This window comes from Sus scrofa, chromosome 17 (assembly GCF_000003025.6).
Source record: "Sus scrofa isolate TJ Tabasco breed Duroc chromosome 17, Sscrofa11.1, whole genome shotgun sequence".
Classification (NCBI taxonomy): Eukaryota; Metazoa; Chordata; class Mammalia; order Artiodactyla; family Suidae; genus Sus; species Sus scrofa.
The window spans coordinates 50,903,217-50,929,362 of record NC_010459.5 but is presented as its reverse complement, the minus strand read 5'-3'; the positions used below and the strand labels follow the sequence as shown (position 1 = coordinate 50,929,362).

At 46.8% G+C, this 26,146-nt stretch overlaps 2 protein-coding genes and 1 pseudogene across 2 annotated transcripts in view; 2 read left to right on the top strand and 1 right to left on the bottom strand.

Moving 5' to 3' along the window:
- Positions 1-3,574, top strand: part of ZNFX1 (zinc finger NFX1-type containing 1) — a 32,934-nt gene extending 29,360 nt beyond the window's left edge. Inside the window, exon 14 of the mRNA XM_021077518.1 lies at positions 89-3,574. Within this exon, the coding sequence (XP_020933177.1) occupies positions 89-2,527 (2,439 nt within the window). The 3' untranslated portion in view covers positions 2,528-3,574. The remainder of the gene's footprint in view (positions 1-88) is intronic.
- On the bottom strand, positions 5,879-26,116 carry DDX27 (DEAD-box helicase 27). Its single transcript, XM_021077494.1, has 21 exons — positions 25,952-26,116; positions 25,289-25,435; positions 23,219-23,278; positions 22,791-22,953; positions 22,156-22,199; positions 21,949-22,035; positions 21,149-21,254; positions 19,509-19,682; positions 17,839-17,989; positions 15,218-15,317; positions 14,944-15,085; positions 13,599-13,752; positions 11,936-12,017; positions 11,646-11,823; positions 10,258-10,364; positions 9,983-10,085; positions 7,942-8,036; positions 7,724-7,847; positions 7,107-7,194; positions 6,161-6,235; positions 5,879-6,033 (listed from the first exon to the last, which is right to left on the bottom strand). The coding sequence occupies exons 1-21, from the start codon at positions 26,042-26,044 to the stop codon at positions 6,015-6,017; spliced, it is 2,292 nt and encodes a 763-aa protein (XP_020933153.1). The 5' UTR covers positions 26,045-26,116; the 3' UTR covers positions 5,879-6,014.
- LOC110257367 lies at positions 12,353-13,310 on the top strand (annotated as a pseudogene).

Below are 26,146 nucleotides of genomic sequence, written 5' to 3'. Positions count from 1 at the left end.
ACAGGGTCAGTGGCCAATGCATGTGAAGATAAGAAGAAAAAACTACCATGACTGAACCTTCTAACACATCATTTCTTTTTCTTTCCAGGGGGTCTCTTCCAACCTTTTCTTTGTAGAACATAACTTTCCTGAACAGGAAATCCAAGAAGGCAAAAGCCACCAGAACCAGCATGAGGCTCGTTTTGTGGTGGAGCTGTGCAAGTACTTCCTGTGCCAGGAGTACCTGCCGTCCCAGATCACCATCCTCACCACCTACACTGGGCAGCTCTTCTGCCTGCGCAAACTCATGCCTGCCAAGACATTTGCTGGTGTCAGGGTCCATGTGGTGGACAAATACCAAGGGGAGGAGAATGACATCATCCTCCTCTCACTCGTGCGCAGCAACCAGGAAGGCAAGGTGGGTTTTCTCCAGATACCCAATCGCATCTGTGTGGCCTTGTCCCGCGCCAAGAAGGGGATGTATTGTGTCGGCAACATGCAGATGTTGGCCAAGGTGCCCTTGTGGAGCAGGATCATCCATACTCTTCGAGAGAACAATCAAATAGGCTCTGCACTCCGGCTGTGCTGCCAGAACCACCCTGATACCCACACCTTGGTATCCAAAGCTTCTGACTTCCAAACAGTGCCCGAAGGAGGCTGTAGCCTACCCTGTGAGTTCCGGCTGGGCTGTGGGCACGTCTGCACCCGTGCCTGCCACCCCTATGACTCCTTGCACAAGGAGTTTCAGTGCATGAAGCCATGCCAGAAGGTGGTCTGCCAGGATGGGCATCGGTGCCCCCTTGTTTGCTTCCAGGAGTGCCAGCCTTGTCAGGTGAAGGTGCCCAAAATCATTCTCAGGTGCGGCCATGAGCAAATGGTTCCTTGTTCCATGCCTGAGTCAGATTTCTGCTGCCAAGAGCCTTGCCCCAAGGTCCTGAAATGTGGGCACCAGTGCAGCAACCCATGTGGTGAGGACTGTGTGCGGTTCTGTTCAGAAATGGTCACCGTGAACCTCAAGTGTGGGCACAGACAGCAGGTAAAGTGTAGCAGTGTGGATGGCCTCAAGTATGACATGCCAGTCAAGTGCACCACCAAGTGTGATACCATCTTGGACTGTGGGCATCCTTGCCCGGGATCTTGCCACAGCTGCTTCGAAGGGCGCTTCCATGAGCGCTGTCAGCAGCCCTGCAAGCGCCTGCTCATCTGTTCACACAAGTGCCAGGAGCCATGCATTGGTGAGTGCCCACCCTGCCAGCGGACCTGTCAGAACCGCTGTGTCCACAGCCAGTGCAAGAAAAAGTGTGGGGAACTCTGCAGTCCCTGCATAGAACCCTGTGTCTGGCGCTGCCAGCACTACCAGTGCACCCAACTCTGCTCTGAGCCCTGTGACCGGCCCCCATGCTATGTGCCTTGTACTAAGCTGCTGGCTTGCGGCCACCCCTGCATCGGTTTGTGTGGGGAACCATGCCCCAAGAAATGCCGCGTCTGCAACCAGGAGGAAGTCACCCAGATCTTCTTTGGCTCTGAGGATGAGCCAGATGCCCGCTTTGTACAGCTGGAAGACTGCAGCCACATCTTTGAGGTGCAAGCCCTGGACCGCTACATGAATGAGCAGGATAACGAAGTTGCCATCAGGTTGAAGGTCTGTCCTATCTGTCAGGTGCCCATCCGCAAAAACCTGAGGTATGGAGCCAGCATCAAACAGCGGCTAGAAGAGATTGAAGTCGTCAAGAAAAAGATCCAGGGCTCAGCAGGTGAAATAGCAATCAGCCAGGAACGACTTAAGGCCCTACTAGAGAAGAAGAACCTCCTCTGCCAGCTGCTCCCTGAAGACTTTCTGATGTTGAAAGAGAAGCTGGACCAGAAAAATCTGTCAGTGAAGGACCTGGGCCTTGTTGAGAATTATATCAGCTTCTATGACCACTTGGCTAGCCTGTGGGATTCCCTGAAAAAAGTGCATGTCTTAGAACAAGAGAGAGTGAGCACTCGATTAAACCAAATTCATGATTGGCTAACCAAGAAGCGTTTGAGCTTCACTAACCAGGAATTGGATGACCTCCAAAGTGAAATCCAGAGGCTCACATACCTGGTAGACCTCCTGGCACGCTGCAAGACGGCAGGGGAGAATGTGAAAGGCAGCGTAGCAGGAGAGGTCAACAGTGTCCGGAAGATCCTCGAGAGAACATGTAAGTTCACCCAGGAGGATGAACAGCTTGTGCAGAAAAAGATGGAAGCTCTGAAAGCCATCCTTCCCCGCTCTGGCCTGGGCATCTCAGAGGAAGAACGAGTGCAGATTGTCAAGGCCATGGGTTATCCTCAGGGCCACTGGTTCAAGTGCCCCAATGGCCACATCTACGCGATTAGTGATTGCGGGGGAGCCATGCAGAGAGCCAGATGTCCTGACTGTCGGGAAGTCATTGGGGGCGTAAATCATACTCTGGAAAGTAGCAATCAGCTGGCTTCTGAGATGGATGGAGCCCGGCACCCTGCCTGGTCTGACACAGCAAACAACATGCTGAACTTTGAGGAGATCCGGCGGCTGATGTAGGAAGACGGCCCGTGCTGCCTTTTGCCCCAGCTGCCATATGGCTGAGGCCCTCTCCCTCATGAAGGAATCCAAGCTCGTTTTTTATTATTGTCGTTTAGTCTTAGCACCTATTTAAGGATCCACTTTTAGGGCTTGCCCACATTTGTTTCTAGATTTACCCCTGCGCTACAGTAAGCACTTTACCTCCAGAACTGAGAGCAGATTTCTCCTCTTTTCTCCAAGTTAGTGGACAGACTGCCTGGAGCATTTTGGGGCTTCCACCTAGGGCTACCTAGTACTATCCCTGGGTCCTGACTCACATATTTTTTCGGCAGTGCTCCAGAGGCAGAGAGGAGCACAGTGAAGCAGACTCATTCTAATTGCCAGGCTCTAACTTGCAGACTAACTTCCATCCTAATAAACAGGCCCAGAGGAGTTGTTTATGAACTGTTTATCCTTTCAAGGAGCACAAGAATCCCTCCTACCCTCCCCCTTGGGCACCCTCATTCCGGGAGAACAGAGGCTTTTGATAAGACAAAGACTTCATTGACTAATCCTGACCTAGTTGCATATTCACTGAGAGTGGGTAAAGTGACCAACCACAGCTGGGGGCTTACGCAGCAGGCCCAGGGTAATAACTAAGGAGTGATCGCTTTACCTTTCCTGTGACTTGCACTTTGGGATGGTGGAGGTTTCTTTGCCTGCAGTAGGAGAGGTTCAGTAGCTGTGCTGGTCCTCCAAGGCCCTGAATGGAACTAAACTCATATTTGGTACCAGCAGCACCTATCCTGTGTCCCAGTACCCTCTACTACAGCTTTTGCCTGGGCAGGGTTAGCATGCCAGCAGCTTCTGCAGGTTCCAGGTCCATACCAGAAGCCAGCCCCCAGCCCTGCTGTTTGCATATATATTCCCTCAGTCCACTGTTTCCTAGAACTGATAGTAGGCATCTCAGGTCTTTCTAATGTTGGTGAGAAAAACATCCTTTTCCTATATATGCATTTCCTTTTTTGTCTTATACTATGCACTTTAGCCTATAAAACCAATTAATAAAAATGATTGAGAAAATCAGTGGTCTGTGTTTGTCCTCTACTGTTCAGAGCAGCTCAGGAAGCTTAAGACAGGATGGAGTCACTGCTATAAGGCCGTTCTTTTGTTTCTGTTTTTTGGGGTTTTTTTGTTTTGTTTTTTCTTAGGTAAATCATTCTTACTCTTGGTCAAAAGAAAAATTTTCAACCTGTACAAAAAGGTGTACTTGAAGTTGCCTTCCCCAGAGGCAATTCTGTTAACAGCTTCGTGAGTCCTCCCAGAGATGATCAATCTATGCATATGCAACCTATATAACCCTTAAAAAGGTATGTATGTCTGCACTTGACTTTTTTTTTTTTTTTTTTTTTTTTTAGGGCTACATCCAGGGCATATGGACATTCCCAGGCTAGAGGTCAAATCAGAGCTGTAGCCGCTGGCCTACACCACAGCCACAGCAACACCAGATCTGAGCTGCATCTGCAGCCTACACCACAGCTTATGGCAACACCAGATCCTTAATCCACTGAGCCAGGCCAGGGATCAAACCTGTGTCCTCATGGATACTAGTCAGATTTGTTTCCACTGAGCCATGATGGGAACTTCGGACTTTTTTAATATTTATTTTGGCTGGGCCCATGGCATGCGGAAGGCCCTAGGCCAGGGATCAAACCCACACCACAGCAATGACAATGTTGGATCCTTAACCTAGCGAGCCACCAAGGAACTCCTTTTTTTTTTCTTTTTAGGGCCACACCCGAGGCACACAGAGGTTCCCAGGCTAGGTGTCTTAATTGGAGCTACAGCTGCTGGCCTATATCACAGCCACAGCAATACCAGATTCGAGCCATGTCTGTGACCCACAACACAGCTCAGAGCAATGCTGGATCCTTAACCTACTGAGCAAGGCCAGGGATTGAACCTGCGACTTCATGGTTCCTAGCTGGATTCATTTCCACTGCGCCACAACAGGAACTCCAGGGAACTCCTATTTTAAAAAGCTGTGTAATCATGTCTGAACCACACTCCACTGTGGGTGTGCCATTATTTACTGAACTGAAACCCTCTGTTGGCAACTTTAAGGTGCAACTGAAATGAGTAACATTCAACATACTCTTTAATATTAAGGGTATATGCTACTGGATAATTATTACTTTTGGGGCTGGAGGGGATGTCTATGTACTACTTGAAATTAGAAACTACCATCAGTTTTCTCAAGGAGTGGCCCCTAGCTTTCTCATCTAATGGTCCAAGCGACTTGTGATTTAGAAAAGAATGAGAACCACCATTCTACAGAGTACAAGCTGTTTTTTGCAACAAGGAACTAATATATCTGGCACCCTTTCCCTCTTTCCAGTAGGACTTCCACACCGCAATAAAGAGGGTACAGATTTAGGTATATTCTGGTTTCACAAACCCAGAATCCCAACTGTCCATCTTTCTAAGCCTGTTTCTTTATCTGCACAATGTGGGTAACAGTACCTGCCTCATAAGGATGTAGTGAATTGAATGAGATGATGCTCAGTACACAGAATGTCTGACACATTGTTGGTGCTCAATAAATTACAGCATTTAGTTCTAGGATATGGACAGAAGAGAACTGCTAGCCAAGAATTTCCTCACTTCACATTTAGCTCCTCTACAAGCATAAAGATGCACACTACGTATATATGGCAGTGCCAAGCTAATAGAGGACACAGACTGTGCTATTGAGGGTAGAGACAAGTTTAAGATACAGAGTTAGATTGGTTTCTTCACCCTCCCAGAAATACTTCCCCCACTTGGTATATTCTTTCTGTGAAAGCTAGCTAAACACCAGCACCACCCTCAACATTTCCCTTTTTTTCTTTTTGGCCACACCATACAGAAGTTCCCAGGCCAGGGATCAAGGCAGAGCTGATTTCACAGCTGCAGCAATGCCCAATCCTTAACCCATCCACTGCACTGGGCTGCGGATCGAACCCAAACCTCCACAGTGACCTGAGCCCCTGCAGTCAGATCCTTAACCTACTGCACCAGAACAGAAACTTTTTTTTTTTTCTCTTTGCTGCACCTGCAGCATGCAGAAGTTCTGGGCCATGGCTTGAACCCGAGCTACAGCTGTAACCAGAGCCACTGCAGGTTTGGTTCCAGACCACTGCAATAAAGCAGGCCACATAGGTATTTAGTTTCCCAGTGCAGGTAAGTTATGTTTACACTATACTATAGTCTACTAAGTGTACAACAGCATTGTGTCCAAACAGAAACAATGCACGTATTTTAATTAAAAAATACTCTTGCTAAAAAATGCTAACCATCATCTGATCCTTAACCCACTGAGCCACCAGGGAACACCAACTTTTCCCTTTCTTTAATGTACAAATGACAAAGACTTTATTAAAGTTTTAAAGAATTTTTTTTACAAACTGAGAAAAGACTAAGCCAGGATGACTTCCCACAGGAAGGGATGTCAGGGCCACCCCGTCACTTCTTCAGGTCACCACAGCTACTTCCTCCTCTTGTACCTGTGGAGAAGAGGAGCAGAGTAAAGACAACCCCAAGAGCAGAAAGGAGGAGGAGCTCTTTTTCCAGGGAAGCATTCTTCTCCAACCCCACTCATAGCCTTTGGCCCTCCAAAACTGCAAATATTACCTGGATTTAGATTTAAAGTTTCCTCCTCGTCTCTGGTGGGGCAAGCCCAACTGTTTTCTTTCGTCAAAGGAGGGGCTATGAATGAGAGAAGACAACAAGATGTTGGACAGACAGAAAATGTCTCACCTTCCACCCCACCAGCTGCCATGTGAAGCAGCAGCACCACAGATAAGTCATTTTCAGGCCTGAGATTTTAAGTCTGTGTTTTTCCACCTAATACAGATTTGTGGAAGTCAAATGACAATGTTCAAATAAGACTGGAAGAGGCCCTTCTTGTGTGTATTAAAAAACTACTTGGGAAACTTAGTCTCCTCAGCCCCCAACCCCAGCCCAGAGGATGTGGGGAGAAACAACACATTCCGAAGAGCCCATCAGGATCCCAGGATCCTTTGGGGTTCTATCACTCTCTTGAGAAAAAGCTTTTTTTCTGAAACAGAAATGTGCCATTTCACCTCCAAGGCCTTAATATTCTCTTACTCTCATCCTAGGATCCACAGATAAGCTGGTGGGGGATAAGAAAGACAGGAGCCCTTGAAATTATATATGGGCAGACCTCAGACGCACTGCAGGTTTGGTTCCAGACCACTGCAATAAAGCAGGCCACATAGGTATTTAGTTTCCCAGTGCAGGTAAGTTATGTTTACACTATACTATAGTCTACTAAGTGTACAACAGCATTGTGTCCAAACAGAAACAATGCACGTGTTTTAATTAAAAAATACTCTTGCTAAAAAATGCTAACCATCATCTGACAATGCAGGGCTGCCACAAACCTTCAATCTGTAAAAACTGTATCTGTGGAGTGCAATAAAGCAAAGTATAGTAAGACGGGATATGTCTGTATTACAAAGCTGTAGATATATGAGAACTGGGAGTCGGGAAGGAGGGAGAAGATTCATGGCTTTCATTAGAATATCCAGAGCTCCATGATGACTTAAAACCCTACCCAGCTCGATACTGTTTCAGGGCCTTCTTGCTCGTGTTGGTGAGTTCTTCATCAAATACGGATTTCTTCACCGGCTTCTGCTTCTTCGCTGTGCACAGAGAGAATGGGTTAGATATGTCCTCTTTGACCCAAGCTCCTAAATCCCCTTAAGCTCAGGGTAATGGTTCTAAGTTCAGTGGATGCTCTGGCCTTATGTTTTATTGAACTGCAAGCAAGACATCAGATCCCAATAGAAAAGGGATAAGGAATCAGAGGTATCAGTTGTGAAGAACCACTCCAAAGGATGACTGCAGAGTTCAAAAGTGAAATGGACCACCTAAACATAAAATGGGCTAAAAACATCTCTGCTTCATTCTACCCAGAACCACTCCTCCAAGGAGCAGCTGGTAAGGACTTAGGCTCCAGAATGAGAAAGGCTTGGGTTCAAATCCTAGCTGTCCCTACTAACCATGGGGTCACTTCACCACTTGAAGTCAATAAAAGGACAGGTGTATAACATTGGTATGATCTCATTACTCAAAAACACATGGGCTCTTATCCTCTTTTCTCCCTGACTACAAGCACAGGTTTCAGGCAGAACCTTCCTACGAGTTCCTTCGGGCTCCCCATGTGCCTACCAGGACCCCTTGCTGGCTCCTCCTCAGGCATTGCTCGGGCCCGCTTGGCTCTGCGATTCCTCTTGGCCAGCCGCTCAGCAAACATCTGTGCCTTGAGGATTTCAAACTGAGACCTCTCCTCCGCCTGGGGAGAAGGATGACATATGAGTACGGAAGAGACCAGGCAGCCTTGACCCACATCCAGAGAGAGATCCAGCTCCAAAGGGGAGGCCACTCACTGTCATCTCCCCCTTTTTCTTGGCATCCTTCATAAACTTCTTCCTTTTCTTCTTTCTTCTTAAGGCTAAGTCAAACTCCTGCAGAGCCTTGGCAACTGGAGTGACAAGAGAACTTGAGATTTCAGGTACCATTTTATAAAATCTTTTTTAAAACTTTTAAGAAGTGCACATAGTTTAAAGTGATACATAAGGGCTTAAAATGAGATGCAGCAATTACTTCCTCTTTTGGTGGTGAACTCTAGCTCACTAAATAATATGCTCATTCTATCATTTCATAATTAATCCACTTGAAACATTATCTACCTCCTATTATGAAAGATATACCCCCACAACTTCACACAATATAGTTATAACTATCTTTAACACAGAAACTTAACATACATACACCAGTTTTTTGTCCCATCAAATATAGGCAGTGTTTCTTAAATTGCTGGAACAATCTCTTTGGAGGGTAATTTTGCAATCTCCAATAAAATGATGAACAGATATACGCTCTGATTTACAATTTCACTTTTTGAAATTTACCCTGCAAATCAAATATGCTTACTTAATTGTGAAAGATTATCTCTATAGCTATACACTATATCACTTGTTTATAATTGCAAAAGATTGGCAACAACCTCAGTGTCCCTCAATGGGGAACTAATTGAAATAAACTATAATCCACTCATATGATGGAAGACCACATAGCCATTAAAAAAAAAAAAAGGATAGTTGGGAATTCCCTTGTGGTGCATTCAGTTAACAATCCAGTGTTTTCACTGCAGTGGCTCAGGTTGCTGCTGTGGTATAGGTTTGATTCCTGGCTGGAGAAATTTTATGTGCCATGGGCACAGCAAAAAAAAAAAAAAAAAAAAAAAAAGGCAGCTATATACATGCCATGTCGGAGTTCCTGTCATGGCACAGCAGAAATGAATCCGACTAGGAACCATGAGGTTGTGGGTTCGATCTCTGGCCTCACTCAATGGATTAAGGAAGACAGGAAAAAAAAAATCAGACATTGCTGTGAGCTGTGGTGTAGGGTGCAGACACAGCTCGGATCTGGCGTGGCTGTGGCTGTGGCATAGGCCAGCAGCTGTAGCTCTGAAGGTTCATCCTTACAGCATGAATCACAACTTCATTATGGCTGAATAATACCCCATTGTATGTACACAACCCCCAGACTGGGAACCTCCATATGCTGCGGGTGTGGCCCTAAACAAAAAAAAATTAAAAAGTAAAAATAAAATGTTATCCAAGGTACAAAATTAATAGAAAAAAGAGATGTAGAACAATGTGAATTTTTTTTTTTAAGCTTTTTAGGGCCACACCTGTGGCATGTGGATGTTCCCAGGCTAGGGGTCCAATTGGAGCTACAGCTGCTAATCTCTGTTCTACTTTCTCTATCTATGAATTTGCCTATCTAGCACCTCATAAGTGCAATCATAAATACTTGTCCTTTTATGTCTGGATTATTTCACTTAGTGTGTTTTCAAGGTTCATCCTTACAGCATGCATCACAACTTCATTATGGCTAAATAATACCCCATTGGATGTACACACCAAATTTTGGGTATCCATTCACCTGCTTATGGAATGGGTTGCTTCCACCCTTTGGCTATTGTGAATGACACTTCAGTGATCACTGGCATAGAAATATCTGTCTAAGACCGTTTTCATTTTTTTTCAGTACAGACCTAGGAGTGGAATTGCTAGGTCCGATGGTAATCTATGTTTAGCTTTTTTTTTTTTTTTTTTTGGTCTTTTTTTTTTTTTTTTTGCTATTTCTTGGTCTTGGGCCGCTCCCACGGCATATGGAGGTTCCCAGGCTAGGGGTCGAATCGGAGCTGTAGCCACCAGCCTACACCAGAGCCACAGCAACGCGGGATCCGAGCCACGTCTGCAACCTACACCACAGCTCACGGCAACGCCGGATCGTTAACCCATTGAGCAAGGGCAGGGATGGAACCCGCAACCTTATGGTTCCTAGTCGGATTCGTTAACCACTGCGCCACGATGGGAACTCCTATGTTTAGCTTTTTGAGGAACCTGCCCAACTTACTTTTTTCCTTCTTCCTCTCTTCTTTGGTCTGGAACCAGCTCCTCTCAGGCTCAGGGTTTGGTGCCTCCTTCCCTTTCTCCAGGAGCCGCTGCGCTGTGTTGATCTGTGGGGACAGCAAAGGGATGCCTGCCGGGAACACCACAGCTAACAATCCTGCAAATGCTTGGGGCTCTGATGATATGCGGGGCAGACACAACATTTCCGAAGACAGCAGGGACCCACACAGTCTGCTTACTGAGTACCCTTGTAGACCAGAGCCCACCTCACAGCCTCACCTGGGCTTCTGACTTTTGCATCTCTTTTTCTTCAGCCTCTAACTGCAGAACCGCATACACGTCCTTCTCCATTTTCTCAATCTTGTCCCGGAATTTGAGGATGACATCTCAAGGAAAGAGAACAAAAAATAATTATTTTAAAATAAGGATGAATATGGTGCAGCTGATGAAAATAATGCAGATAGGTATTTAGTGACATAGAAAACTGGGTTTTTTTTAGGTGATTTCTCTGCTTAATATCTCCCAGAGGCTTCCTAATGCTCCTGGAATAAATTCCAAACTCCTAAGCGTGGCCCCTGCCTACCTCTCTGACCTCTGCCTCCCCCTTGCTCCCCCTCAGCCTCCTTTTCTGCTCCTCACGCACCAAGTGTGTTCCTGTCTCAGTGCCCTGGTTTTCTCTGCTTGGCACACCCAGACCACCATGGCTGCCTCATTCTTATCATCCAGGACTCAGCTCAAATGCCATCTCAGAGGCCTTTCCTCAATAACTTTTCTCAAGCAGGCACTTTGCCTGTTGTTCTCAATCACATCTACTGTTAGCTCATTCACTATATCTTTTCCCATCAGAGTGTCAGCTGTTTTGTTTCCTGAAGTATCCGTAGTGCTTAGAACGTAATAAATAGAAAATGAACTAAGTGAAAATTTTTTTAATGAAAGGGGAAAAAAAGACCTATGAATGGAAAAAAAAAAAGGTCTGAAAAGGTATGTATCTACATGCTAACAGTGGTAAGCCTTTTCACATATAATCACATTTGCTCTTACTTGATTTACTTATTGTATGAATACATACTGTTTTTGTAACAAAAAATTTTTTTCTTAAAGGATGTGCTTTACATGACCCCTATGGATGAGAACAACAAAAAGAATGAAGGATATGGGGAGTTCTCCTGTGGCACAGCAGGTTAAGGACCTGGCGTGGTCACTGCCGTGGCTCTAGTTGCCTCTGTGCCACAGGTTTGATCCCTGGCCTGAGAACTTGTACATGCCACAGGTGCAGCCAAAACAAACAAACAAACAAATCAGGCACATCCAAGAACAATGAGTGCTGCCCTCCTCCCCACTGAGGGGAATGGAAGAGGGGCTAGTGGGGATGATGCCTCAAGAAGAGATCTTCTCTTCCCAAAAGCTGGCAAATACCTGTGAGTATGCACTTGGGGCAGAAGTCTCTCCTCATTCCCTTTGACGCACAGAGAGAATGAAGCCCAGAGAGGTGAGGGGAGACCTCCCAAGGCTACTCAGCAAGAAAGTGGCAGAGCTGGGATTCAAATCTGGGTCTTAACTGCAAAGTACCTGCTCTTACCCATTACCCTCTGCCCCGTTGCTCCATCCCACAGGGTCTGCCCCATCCACCCACTGGGCCCTGCGCTGCTGCATTGATGCCTGCTCACCTTGGGGCAGTATCCGGGCCTTCACAGGGGCCTTGGCAGCTTTTACAATCTCCTTCAGCATCTTCCGCTCCTCTTCTCCCACCAGAGAGACTGAGCGCCCAGCCCGGCCAGCACGAGCTGTTCGCCCCACCCGGTGGACATAATGCTTAATGGTGTTGGGCATCGTGAAGTTAATTACCTGGAAGGCCAAAGCTAAGCATCAGTCAGACCTGGGAGTCAGGACGGGGAGGTGGACATGAGATGGCAAAAGGACTCCCACCAAAAGTGCAAGGACGATGAGGACGGCTCACCGTTTTGACCCCCTCAATGTCAAGTCCACGGGCTGCTACATCTGTGGCCACAAGGATGTCTATCTGTTCATCCTTAAAGCGCCTGGAAAGAACCAAAAACATGTTCATCTGGGTCCCTGACCACAATACTCTGCAGGAGCCTGAGCCAGCAGAGAGAATACAAACTCTTCTGGAATCAAGCAGCAGAGTATAGACCATCACAGTGGTTAAAGACCCTAAATGTCAACCCATCCAACAGTTACCCTCTGAACATCCTACAGCATAGAGCAAACTATGTTTAAGTAGCAATCCCTATAAATACAGGCCTTTGGGAACCACAGAGCTAGACTATAGGAAGTAGAAATGTGCAAATATCTCAGCATTCGAAACAGCCTTTCTTTTTCTTATTTTTTTGGCTGTGCCCATGGCATATGGAATTGACCAGGGATTGAACCCACACCACAGCAGTGACCCCAGCCACTGCAAGTAACAACACTGGATCCTTAACCCGCTGAGCCACTGCTCTCTTCTCTGCCATCCTACGTGTGGTAGAATTTGTTCCTCGTCATGTCTTCTCACAAGACTTTCAGAATCAAGTGATTCCTGGCCAAGAAACAAAAGCAGAATCATCCCATTCCCCAATGGATTCAAATGAAAATTGGTAATGAAATCAGGTACAACTCCAAGACAAGACATCGGAGAAGAACCAAGCTGGGTCTATAAGAAGCCCCGCACATGGGGTGACACACATATTTATGCTGTGTCCAGGTCATTTGCATCTTACCGGGTCACTCTGAAACAGCATTACTATCTGAACAGCTAGATGTGTCCTACTGGGGAAATGACTTTTCTCTTTGTGTTAGTGTTTCTGCATTAGTGCTTTGGCTCAGTAATAAATATGTGAGATCTTTTGCTGGAAGAAACAACTCTCAGCTGCCCATATGAATAGGGCTAGGTGAGAGTTCTAAAGGGTTCTTCCCTGCCTACCACACTGATGCCGTTATGCAAGAATTAAACAAGAAATCACAGGGGAAAGCACAGGGCCTGGCAAAGTAAATGCTCAAGAAATAGCAAGTGGATTTGATTCAGGATCTTGTTCTAGCGGACCTAGTTCTGGAAAAGCTGCAGAGATCAGAACATGTTATGCACCTTCCCAAGTTAGAATTTCCTGCTGTGCCCCCACTCAGCATCTCCCACACTCAAGTCCTGGGACAAGAATATAATTTTCTACAAAGTCAGAGTTCTGAATTTATCTAAACAAAACCTCATAATGGTTAGGTTCAAAAAAAATGTTTTTTCTCTTTACGGCTGCACCTGCAGCATATGGACAGTCCCAGGACAGGGGTCAAATCAGAGCTTCAGCCGAAGACTATGCCACAGCCACAGCAACAGCAGATCGGAGCCAAATCTGCAACCTACGCCACAGCTTGCGGTGATGCCAGATCCTTAACCCACTGAGAGAGGCCAGGGATCAAACCCACATCCTCGCGGAGACAACGTTGGGTCCTTAACCCACCGAGTCACAGCAGAAACTCTGTAGGCTAAAATTTTTCAAGTGGGGAACTGTGCTAGCTGCATCCCCTACTATTGCTCTAACATGACCTCTGTATGATGTCTTCCCTCTTTCCAGTGAAAGGAGCCCTCTCTGAAGGGTGGGAGGGAGCCTCGGCACCCCAGACTTTACCGGAGGGCCTCCAACCGCTGTGTCTGTGACAGGTTGCCATGGAGCTCGCCCACCTGCAGTCCCATCAGCCCCAGGAGGATGTGCATGCGGTGGGCCTGCTTCTTGGTCTGGGTGAACAGCATCACATGGTCGGTGAAGGTTCTCATCAACAGAGCTGCCAGGAAGAGAAGAGTGAACTAGCAGCCGCTTCCAAGTACTCCCCTCGCCTACACAGTGGCTGCTGTGCCTGGCACGGGGGAGGCAGGGGAGGTCCGTGCCTTACGGAGCTCCTATTCCAGGATAGAGAAAGAGAAGATGATTCCTGATTCTCGAGGGTGATAAATGCCATGAGAGTGAAGAGAAGACGGGGTAGCTTCACTCAGGGCTGGTCTCTCTGAAGAGGTGATATCAGGCTGAAGGACAAGACAGGCTCATTCACTAGAAGATTTGGGAGAAGATTCCAGGCAAAGGCCTAATAAAACGTAAAAGCTTGGTAGGTTTAAGAAAGCGAAAGCAGGTGGGTATAGCTGGAGCACTGTGAGCTAAGGCACCAAGGTGGGGGCTCCAAGCAGGGAGGGGCATGTCCCAGAGGATCTTACAGGACTTGCCGGGAGTGTGGATTTCAGCCTAGGAGCAAGGGAAGACACCGGAGGGTTTTCAATAGCAACGGAACAGGAGCCAATGCTCACTGGGTTTTGTGGGGTTTTTTCTTCATTTTGTTTATTATAGTTGGGGGTTTTTTTGTTTGGTTTTTTTTTGGGGGTGCCCCAGGGCACGTGGAGTTCTTGGGCCAGGGATCAGATCTGAACTACAGTTGCGGCAACACTGGATCCTTAACCCACTGTACCAGCCTGGGAATTGAAACTGCGTCCCAGCGCTCCCAAGACACTGCCAATTTTGTTGCGCCACAGTGAGAACTCTTTTATGATAGTTGATTTACAATGTTCTGTCAATTTCTGCTGTACGGCAAAGTGTCCAATGCTTGTGTGTAAATGACCCTTTTAAATGATCTCCAGTGCAGAGAAGGGACTATCAAGGGACAGTGTGGAAACAGATGGCCAGGGAAGAGGCTGCTGTTAACAATCCCGGCAATGCAGTAGTGGCCTGGAAGAAGGGCCAGAAGGGCAGCTGGAGGGAGATGGTTAGTTCAGCAGGACATGAAGAGGACTGAATGGTAGAAGGGAGGTGAGGCGATGAAAGAAGGAAAAGACCTCGTGCTGAAAGTGCTGGAGCAGATGAAGAGCAGGACCACGCACTGGGTTAGGGAGACTGGGTGGAGGAGGCTCTGGGGAAAAACCAACGTTGCAGTGTGAAGCTCAGGGGAGCTGAGCAACCTGACCTGCCCAGACCCACCCTGGCCTTTTACCTGCCACAATGGCTTCCCGGTCCCCTTCCCGATTTGGCCGGATCCGGATGAACTCCTGCCGCAGGAAGGGGGCCACATCCGTGTTACTGTTCACAAATATCCGGACGGGATTCTTCAAGGAGACGGAAGCCAGATCTTTCACCTGCCAGGCACAAAGACAGGGAGCTCAGTGGCCTGCCAGGAGGCAGGAAGGGAGGCAAGCGGATGTTCCAGCCTGGGGTCCTCTGCACTGCCCATGGCCCATGGCCCCTCCACTGCCCATGGCCCAGCCCACCTCATCTGTCATTGTGGCTGAGAAGAGCATGGTCTGGCGGTGGTGGGAACACATTCGGATGATCTCCTTCATCTGCTCCTCAAAGTACTCGTCCAGCATCCTGGTGAGTGGGGAGGGAAATGGACTGAGCTCACATCTGTCTCCATGAGGGACAGAAGACATCAGACAGGTGATGTTTTGATACTGCTAATGGTTATGTTTCAGGCTCATTCATTCACTTATTTTATTGTACTTTATTTTTAGGGCTGCACCTGCAGCATATGGAAGTTCATAGGCTAGGGACTGAATCAGAGCTGCAGCTGCTGGCCTACACCACAGCAACACCTAATCTGAGCTGTATCTGAAACCTACATTGCAACTTGTAGCAATGCCGGATCTTAACCCACTGAGCGAAGCCAGGGATCAAACCTGCATCCTCATGGATACTAGTTGGGTTCTTAACCTGTTGAGCCACACCAGGAACTCATTACTTATTTAATGAGTGTTATTTTACCCTTTTACCAAGATTCATCAAGAATTATCACTTGGTCACATCACATTCTTTTTTTTTTTTTTTTTTTTTTTTTGCGCTGAATTATTTGCCAGTAAGTTGTGTATATCATGACACCTGACCCCTAAATATTTCAACACACATTCCCTAACAACAACCTCCTGCATTGAACCAATGTCATTATTACACCCCAGACATTCATGTGTCTGAGTAATATCTAAAGTACGGTCCATATGCAGATTTCCCTAACTTCCCCAAAATATCATTTTATAGCTGTCTTTTTGTTTTTTTAGTCCAGGAACCAAAGTTCCTGCATTACACTTAGTCGTCACATCCCTTTCGTCTCCCTTAGTCTAGGAATCCCCTCACCCTTTTTCACACTCTGTATCTATCTAATTATTTCCCAGCGACTGAATTCAACAATCACTGCTGGGAGAACACGGATGGATGCGGCTGTGCACCTCATTCCCACTCCACCCCCAGAGCGAAGGTCAGTCTGTTCTAGCACCTCAGGTGTGAGCGCTATCACTTGGTTCAAGTGGCATCTGCCAGCTCTCTCCATTCTTTCTCTTTGCAGATTAAGAGTCATCTGTGAAATTATTTTGACTCCAATTTGTTCTACCAACTCCATCCTTTAAAGTATGTTTCTCCTCCAGTTCAGGCTCCAGTTGAGGACCACGTATCACATTTAGTTGTCATGTCTCCTTGGTCTCCTTAATCCGAAAGGTCTATAGCCTTTCTTGGACTATTGAGATGTTTTAAAACCTAAAACAGGTCACGTTCCCTTGACTTAGAACGATCTCCTTTATCTCCTTCAGGCCTCAAGAATGCTCGAGGCAGGAAGGCAATCAGTTACTCAGCACCTACTGTGCACCTGCTAGATCCTAGACACAGCCCTGGGCCCTGGGATGAGGGAGCAGGCAACACAAAGCCAGCCCCTCTCAAACATGAGATTCTGGGGAGAGGAGGGACATAGCACCGAAGTAGCATGCAGTTAATAGTGCAGGGAGGGAGGCAGAGCACCACACGTACATAAGGCTGGGTGTGGGGGAGCGGCAGAAACTGTTACAGAGAGTGGCTAGCAAAGTGACAACTGAGCAGAAACCTGAGGATGTAAAGGAGGTCATTCCAAGCCGAGGAAATGAGGAGTGTGGAAGAAAAGCCCCACAATGGGTGTGTGTGGACAGGATTCACCACTGGATGTTCCAGGGGCAGGGGATGGGGTTGGGGTGCGGAGTGGAAGTAGGAGACAAGAATGACACTGAGAACATGGCCTGAATTTGGAAGGATGGAGTTGGCCTTCACTGGGATGGGAAGGGGGAAGGGCATAGAGGATCAGAAGCTTGGTTAAGGACCTGGTTAGTTTGGAGATGCTTTAATTTGAGAGGCTCCTTCCCCTGCCACCTCCACACGAGTCCAGTTCATTGAGAGTTCATCCTGTTGGGGGTTCCCATTGTGGCTCACTGGGTTAGGAACCTGACTAGTATCCATAAGGTGCGGGTTTGATCCCTGGCTTCATTCAGTGAGTTTAGGATCTGGCATTGCCATGAGCTATGGTGTAGGTCATAGATGTGGCTTGCATCACGAGTTGCTATGGCTGTGGTGTAGGCTGGCAGCTGCAGCTCCAATTTGACTCCCAGCCTGGAAACTTCCCCATGCCATAGGTGTGGCCCTAAAAAGACAAAGAAAAAGAGTTCATCCTGTTTGGGATGCAAATGAGAGAAAGGAAGGAAGAGAGGGATGGAGGCAGGAGAAGGTGGTGGGGGGAGAAAAGAGGGAGCCCCCATCACAGTAATGAAGGCTACTTGCTGAATCCTCACTATACACAGTCCTTTACGGGATTACTCCTTGAACCCCCCGACCCCATGAGGTGGGTACTTACCCCCACTTACAAACAAAAAAAGATTTGCTTTGAAAATCTAAATAACATTTTCCAATCTCAGGAAGTGACAGAGCCAGAATTTGACTTGCCTTCCCTCTTAACCATCCTGTTACAGAGAGAGAGAGAGAGAGCAGGATAATCTGGGCTAAAAGGCCCACACACAAACTGATGGGAGCCATGTAGGAGAGTGCAGGTCCCATCGTCCCATCCAGGGGTGTGGCCCTTGGGACCCCACCATTTCAGGTGTACCTGTCAGCCTCATCCAGGATGAGCACCTCGATGCTGCTCAGGTGGAAGGAAGGGCAGTTGTGGAGGTGATCAATGAGCCGGCCCGGGGTGGCGATGAGGATGTCAGGTGCTGCCCGAAGGGCTGCTTCCTGAGACTTCACGTCCAGGCCGCCTGCAAAGAGCCCACCAAGCGGTCACTCACTAGTACTGACTGAGCCCTGCCACCTTCCAGGTCTCATGGCAGATGCAGAAGAGACAGCAGAGAACAAAACTGACAAAGGCCCCACTTGACCGAATTTTACAATAGACTGGGAGAAACATTATTTAATTATAGTTGTGATAAGTACAAAAATCAAACCAGATGATGACACAAAGGCACTTCAGGATAGAATGATTCAATCATCCAAGGATTGAGAGAAGCAGCTTCTAAACTGATATCTTTCCAAAAAAAAAAAAAAGGAGTTCCCATTGTGGCGCAGTGGTTAACGAATCTGACTAGGAACCATGAGGTTGCAGGTTCGGTCCCTGCCCCTGCTCAGTGGGTTGACGATCCAGCGTTGCTGTGAGCTGTGGTGTAGGCCACAGACGCGGCTCGGATCCCGCGTTGCTGTGGCTCTGGCGTAGGCCAGAGGCTACAGCTCCGATTGGACCCCTAGCCTGGGAACCTCCATATGCCGCGGGAGCAGAGCGGCCCAAGAAATAGCAAAAAGACAAAAAATAAATAAATAAATAATAATAATAATTAAAAAAAAAAACTGACATCTTTCTATATCACCTATGACTTCCCACCACATAAGGAGGGTAAAACAAAGGTTAGATAACACTATCATATAACATCATCAAAAAAACTCTGCCCCAGGAGTTCCTGTTGTGGCTCAGGGGTAAACGAATCCGACTAGGAACCATGAGGTTGTGGGTTTGATCCCTAGCCTTGCTCAGTGGGTTGAGGATCCCTAGTTGCTATGAGCTGTGGTGTAGGTCGCAGACACAGCTCAGATGTGGCACTGCTGTGGCTGTGGTGAAGGCTGGCGGCTACAGCTCCAATTAGACCCCTAGCCTGGGAACCTCCATATGCCTCAGGAGCAGCCCTAGAAAAGGCAAAAAGACAAACAAACAAAAAAAAAACTGCCCCAAATAATTTTTTTTTTATCTTTTGTTGTTGTTGCTATTTCTTGGGCCGCTCCCGCGGCATATGGAGGTTCCCAGGCTAGGGGTTGAATCGGAGCTGTAGCCACCGGCCTACGCCAGAGCCACAGCAACGCGGGATCCGAGCCGCGTCTGCAACCTACACCACAGCTCACGGCAACGCCGGACCGTTAACCCACTGAGCAAGGGCAGGGACCGAACCCGCAACCTCATGGTTCCTAGTCGGATTCGTTAACCACTGCGCCACGACGGGAACTCCCCAAATAATATTTAATTCATTATTCATGTAAGACAAAAATTAAATCCTAAATTTATTCAGTACCAAGAAAATTTTTTTTCATAATTTCAAAGTTTCATTTTGCCAGGCTTGTTAAGACTCAATCAAGCCCCACCTCACTATCTACTATGAAAAAAGGTCATCTGGTTTTTAAGTGGATTCAGTCACATGAAGACTTTCCTGGTACCAGTCACCTTGGATGTGGGGTACATCCATCTGCACATGTCACTGTCTCTCAGGGGCAGCCAGCCCTTGGCCAGACACTCACCGACAGCCAAGCAGGTGGTAATGCTGCAGAACTGTGCCAGCTGCTTGGTGACAGAATGCACCTGGATGCCCAGTTCTCGGGTGGGAACCAGCACCAGAACGCGGGTCACTGGGGCCTGCCGAGGTTTGTAGATTAGACGCTCCAAGACGGGCAGGGCAAAAGCTGCAGTTTTACCTGGAGGGAAAGGCAGTAGGAAAGCAATGAGAAGAGCTTCAGTCCCTGCCAGGTCTAGGTTTTCACCTGCACACAGAAAACTTACATATCTGCTCAAAGAAAGAAATGAAGCAATTTTTTCATAAAACTGTTTTTCTAGTTTTAAATCACATGATCAATGTAAAAATCTGGGAAACATCAAAAAAATTAAGAGAATAATAAAAAATCACCCACAGTGTAGCCAACCAGAAATAAGCATTACCAGTCTTTTTTTTTTAATGGACAGAAATATAAAAATGTAGGTTTTGGAGTTCCCGTCATGGCGCAGTGGTTAACAAATCTGACTAGGAACCATGAGGTTGCGGGTTCAGTCCCTGCCCTTGCTCAGTGGGTTAAGGATCCAGTGTTGCCGTGAGCTGTGGTATAGGTTGCAGACACAGCTCGGATCCTGCATTGCTGTGGCTCTGGTGTAGACCGGTGGCTATGGCTCCGATTCGACCCCTAGCCTGGGAACCTCCATATGCAGCAGGGGCGGCCCAAGAAATAGCAAAAAGACACACACACACACACACAAAAAATGTAGGTTTTAACGAAGCAACAGCATATTGTTTAATAACTTCCACTTGGGGGGAAAAAAAAAAAAGGAGTTTCCTGGTGGCCTAGCAGTTAAGGATCCAATGTTGTCACTGCTTTGGCTTGGGTCACTGTGTGGTGGGTTCAATCCCTGGTGCAGGAACTTTCACATGCCTCGGGCATGGCGAAAAAAAAGTAAACAAAAAAACCTTTAACGTATTTTCCTATTTCTTTAAGCATTCTTTACTTTTTAAAAATGGTTGTATAGTGTTCTATTACATTACGATTTCTTTTATATTCTATTATACAACTATATGATCTCTTCACTCCTGTGACAGGGGCCTATCATGGAAGTGACAGGTCATAGGATTAAAGATGACCTTAACCAAACCCACTGAAACCTGTAACGTGTGACTACCATATTTTTAAAAAGTAAAGTGTATTTAAAAGAAATAGAAAAATATACATTGAGGTTTTTTTGGTTTTTTTTTTTTTTTTGGTCTTTTTGCCTTTTCTAGGGCCACTCCTATGGCATATGGAGATTCCCAGGCTAGGGGTCTAATCATAGCTGTAGCCACAGCAAAGCGGGATCCGAGCTGAGTCTTTCACCTACACCACAGCTCACAGCAACACTGGATCCTTAACCCACTGAGCAAGGCCAGAGATCGAACCCGCAACCTCATGGTTCCTAGTCAGATTCGTTAACCACTGAGCCACGACGGGAACTCCAACATTAAGATTTTTTTAAAAAGGAAGTTAACTACGTAGAATATATAGTGTTACTACATTAAAATTTATGTTTGCAGATTTAGCAACCTGGCCTTTTGGTAAGTCAACCTAGAGCCCCTTCCCAGTGGAACTTCTCCCGCCTCCTCCTCTCCATCCTCCCATCCCCAAGTCCCTATCTTTTTTACCTGTCCCAGTGGCTGCACAGGCACAAATGTCCTTTCCCAACAGACCCACAGGTATGCAAGCCTTTTGGATCGGGGTGGGCTGCTTGAAGCCCATGACTGTGATGGCCTGAAGAGGAAAGACGGGGTCAGACAGGTGGGAGGGGGGCTCTCAGCAGGAAACAAGCCGGCGGATTTCCCAACAGGCTTCAATCCCTCCCAGTCATTCAATCCTCCTTACTGTGTGTGAGATACTATACAAGGCCCTGAGGATACAGTGGTAAACAGAAGAAACAACCTTGCCCTTAGGAAGCTTAGGATCTGGTAGAAAAAAGGTGCCCCAATAAACACCTATCATATGAAGATAAATGCTACGGAGAAAACGAAAGCAGCCAGAAGGGCTGGGGAAGGGGTGAGAGAGGATGAGTACAAGTTATAACAGGTTGTCAGGGAAGATCTCATTGAGCAGAGGATGTTGACTAGAACCCAGAAAGAGCTAAAGAGCACCCCAAGAAGATTTCTACAACAATCTTTCAAGCAGGGGTAATAGTAGGTGCAAAGGCCCTGAGGAAGAAGATGATTAAGATGCCTGATCTGTTCAAGGGCCAGTGAAAAAGCCAGGGTAACCAGAGCAGAATGAGCATTAGACACATCATCAGAGGGGGCAAGGCCATATAGGCCAAGATGGCACTCTTTGCATAACGGGGTTCTCTGGCAGCTGTGCCGACAACAGAGTTGAAGGAGACAATGAACCCAGTTTAGAGCAGAGAGCCCAGTTATGGGGTGGCTGCAAGAATCCCGTGGTTGATAAAAGAAGCCACTACCTTCAGAAGAGGGCGGGAAAGGTTCATGTCCTGGAATGAGAGGTTTTCATCATACTGAGATGCATCTTCGAAAAATCCTCCTGCTTCCTACACCAGAAAATCAAGAGTTAGAGTATTCAGCAAAAAGGGCCCAAGAAAACTAAATGACCTTACAATCCTTTCAAGTTGTAAAAACAAGCTCCCACTGTTGTCCAAGCCCACGCTCACCTGTCCTTTCTTCTTCTTCTTCCGCTCCTTTACTCTGAGTGTATCTACAGAGAAAAAGAGCGCTGATAATCAGGGCTGCTACTTATTGAGTACATACAGTCTGCAAGACTCGGTCCTAAGCCTGAGATGTGGATGGACACCTTGCTGAATCCGTGCAACAACCTGCAGAAGCTACCGTCATAGCATCGCCTCACAGGAGAGGACGTTGTGCGGCCGTGCAGGTAAGTCACTCACCCAGGGTCAGACAGGAAGCAAGCTTGGCAAGTTCCAGAGACCAGGCTCTGAGTCACTGCGCTATATAATGACACTTAGCACTCATTTCTGAAAGAAATATTTATGGAGTACACACTATGTGGCTGAACCCATCTGAGGACGGATATGAGGGACCTATCATCCCAAATAAGTTTGAGTCATAGAGGTGCTGGTGGCTGTGTGGGGCTGCTGAGGAGAAAAAGGACAAATTTTGCCTGCAAAGTACAATAACCTTAACAAAATCCTTAGAAAAAAAGAGAAACTAAAAGAAAGGAGTTCAACTTGGAGACCTTCAATTTAACTGTGCAGAAGAGCATAGGATAATATATAAAGTAAAGGCAACACTCCAATTCCCTGTCCCCCTTTCTGGCAGTTTCACCTACCTGCTTTGGTGAGGATGTTCTCATCTGCTGATGAGTAGTCAGTCTCTGATTCTTCACCCTCTGAGCCTTCCTCATCTTTCCCTTCAAGGTCCTCCTGCTCTTCTGGTTCAGAGCCCTCTTTCACTTCTTTCTCATCTGAGTTCCCAGACTTGGCTTCTTTATCCTAGAGGGAAAAAAAAAAAACAAAAAACCTGTAATAAAGCAAGGCAACTACAAACATCAGGAAATCCAGCACCTCCAAAGAGCAATATCATGCTCTCCAGCCTAGGAGAAGGCTACGTGGATTCTTAGTGAATATTAACCACAGACACACAGAAACCCTGCTGTACCAGGCACACTCCAACCCAGGCTCAAAGAGAAATGGCAGGGTTGCACTGAAAGTAAAGCTCAGGGCTCTGCAGAGAGAAGTAACCGCTTTCCTCACTTACCTCTGTTTTCCTTTTCTTTCGAACCTTCTCAATCTTCTCATCTAAAGTTGTGGCTGCCCTCTGCAGAGAAAAATAGGGATGAAAAAGAAATATACATATGGGAAGGAGACAGAGTAAGGCTGCTCTGAAGGTAGGGTCTCATGTTACTACAGAAAAACCTAGAGTTCCAGAGTTCCCATTGTGGTCAGTGAGTTGGGAACCCAACTAGTATCCATGAGGATGCGGATTAGACTCCCTGGCCTCACTCAATGGGTTAAGGATCCGGTGTTGCCGTGAGCTGTGGGAGGTCGCAGATGCGGCTTGTACCCCAAGTTGCTGGGGCTGTGGCCTAGGCCGGCAGCTGCAGCTCTGATTGGATCCCTAGCCTGGGAACTTCCATATGCTGCAGATGCAGCCCTAAAAAGACAAAAATAATAATTAAATAAATAAATGACCTGTTTGTGAAAAAAAATTTAAATTACCTGGAACAAATAAGAAAATCCACATTTTAGAAGGTGTTTATCATTCAGAATGATACAATTACCAAGAGACCTCACATGCTACTTGGAAAAACTCTTCTCCTTACTAATCAGACATAACTTAGCCCATCAAATAAAATGGTGAAGAAGTTCCCTGGTGGTCTAATGGTTAGGACTTTCACCTCTGTTGCCTGGGTTCAATCCTGAGTCTAGGAACTGAGATCCCACATCAAGCCACTGCACACACCAGATCATTAACCCATGCACCACAGTGGGAACTCAAGTCTCACCTTCTTCTGTGGCTTTAAAAAAAAAAAAGTTGAAATCCAAGCAAATTCAGGTAATGCTGGGTTTTGCTAAAACTTTAGAAAGGGTAAGTAATGGCCGGCCCCCTTTGTGAATGCTGAAAAAACCCTAAACTGCAAGGGCACTTACCACAGCTTGACTATGTAATTATTTATACTTATACTTAACTGTGTAACTATTTGTCTAGTTATTTTCTAGACTATTGCTACTGCTAGAATATAAGCTTTATAAGACTAGGTCTTTAATTACATGGGGTCTATATGAAAAGAAAAAAAAAATCCTTTGAAGATGACCTTGAAAAGGCAAGCTATTTTATTTCACTCAGAGTCTGGATTAAACTGCTCTGAGCAGGCTATGGTTCTCTTGGAAGCTCATGAAATGGAAAATAATGTTCATACATCTTCTAGCTTGATAACCAAATTCAAGAAAAAGCACAGGATCTTGGCAAACAAGCAGATGACAGTGACATTTGTGGCAGCTCTGACTGTGCTGTGTGGGAACCAGGGACCCTAAAAAGTAAGGCCACATGAGGTCAACTGACAAGTGACAGAGAACAATGCTATCTATGGGGCAGAGTCTAACTTTCAAAAACACCACCACCAAGGCTGCCTACTAGATTGTTCTTTGTCACAATAAAAATGACTTTTTCCTAATACTTAAAACGAGGAGTGAACGCCTAGAAAAGAGACCACTTTAATACAGCTATGTCCATTTTTTAAGTCGAGCAATTTATTTATTTTTGTCTTTTTGTTTCTTAGGGCCTCACCCATGGCATATGGAGGTTCACAGGCTGGGGGTCTAATCAGAGCTGTAGCTGCTGGCCTATGCCAGAGCCACAGCAATGCCAGATCCAAGCCGCATCTGCGACCTACACCACAGCTCACAGCAATGCCGGGTCGTCAACCCACTGAGAAAGGCCAGGGATTGAACCCGCAACCTCATGGTTCCTAGTCGGATTTGTATTCACTGCGCCACGATGGGAACTCCTAAGTCAAGCGATTTATGAGTTATATTGAATATTCTTAAACCAATGGACTCTGAAACCCACTGTCCAACCTTAACAGCCCATGGCCTAGAACTGCCTATCACTTCTTGTTTTTCTTTTTATGGCTTCACCCTCAACATATGGAAATTCCCAGGCCAGGGACTGAATCCGAGCTACAGCTATGGCAGCGACCTATGTATGTATGCCTCACGTGCAGCAAGGCCAGATCCATTAACCACTGCACCAGGCAGGGATCACCAGCACCGCCAGAGACAAGCCAGATCATTAACCCATGCACCACAGTGGGAACTCAAGTCTCACCTTCTTCTTGAGCTGGCTCATGACATCAGCCATGGCCCAGCTGCCATCATACATCCCCTCCTTCTCAGTGAAAACAAAGTCGGGGTTGAAATCAGCACTGCGATTCTTCTGCAAGGCTTTCTGCTTTCTACCCAGCACAATGGGCCCCTGGGAAGAGGGAAAAGCAGGATGACTATGGGACCAAGAACAAAGAACACTAGAAAAAGAAGGAAAGGCGGGTACCCAATAAGGGAACAGAAATATACAAGGCAGAAACTGACAGGTGACAAGAAACAGATGAAGCTACCATTTTCATGGGAGATTTTAACACAGCTCAGCAACGGATAGATCAAGCAGACAAAAAATGAATAAGCACGTAGCAAATTTGGACAGCACAATTAATAAGCTTCATTCCAATGACATACAGTGTCTGGATTATTCAGTGAATGGCTACTGAGTTTAACAAGGCACACGGAATGGCAGGGGCACAAGCTTAGAGGCGAGGAAGAGCTAGTAGCAAGCAAACAGGAAAATCTGGGGATTCAGGTGAGACCAAGGGACACCTGCCGGCTTGGCAGGAGATGCTGAGGACTCGGGGGCAGTGACTTGAGGCATCACAGGGAAGGGAAGCAGTCAAGGACACCGAATGCACGCCACCGCCCTCCCACCTCGATCGGCTCATACCTCCTCCTCCTCGTCTTCGGAGTCCGTCTCTGGCTCCACTGGCACCTCGTCATCTTCGCCTATCGTCCCGATTAAACCCAGCTCCGCAAGCATGTTGCCGAAACAGCCACTTCCGGAAGCCGGCCCGGCGCGTTGTCTGGCTCTCAAATTTCCGCGACTTCCGCATCGTCACCGCGCGTGTCCTTACGTCACTTC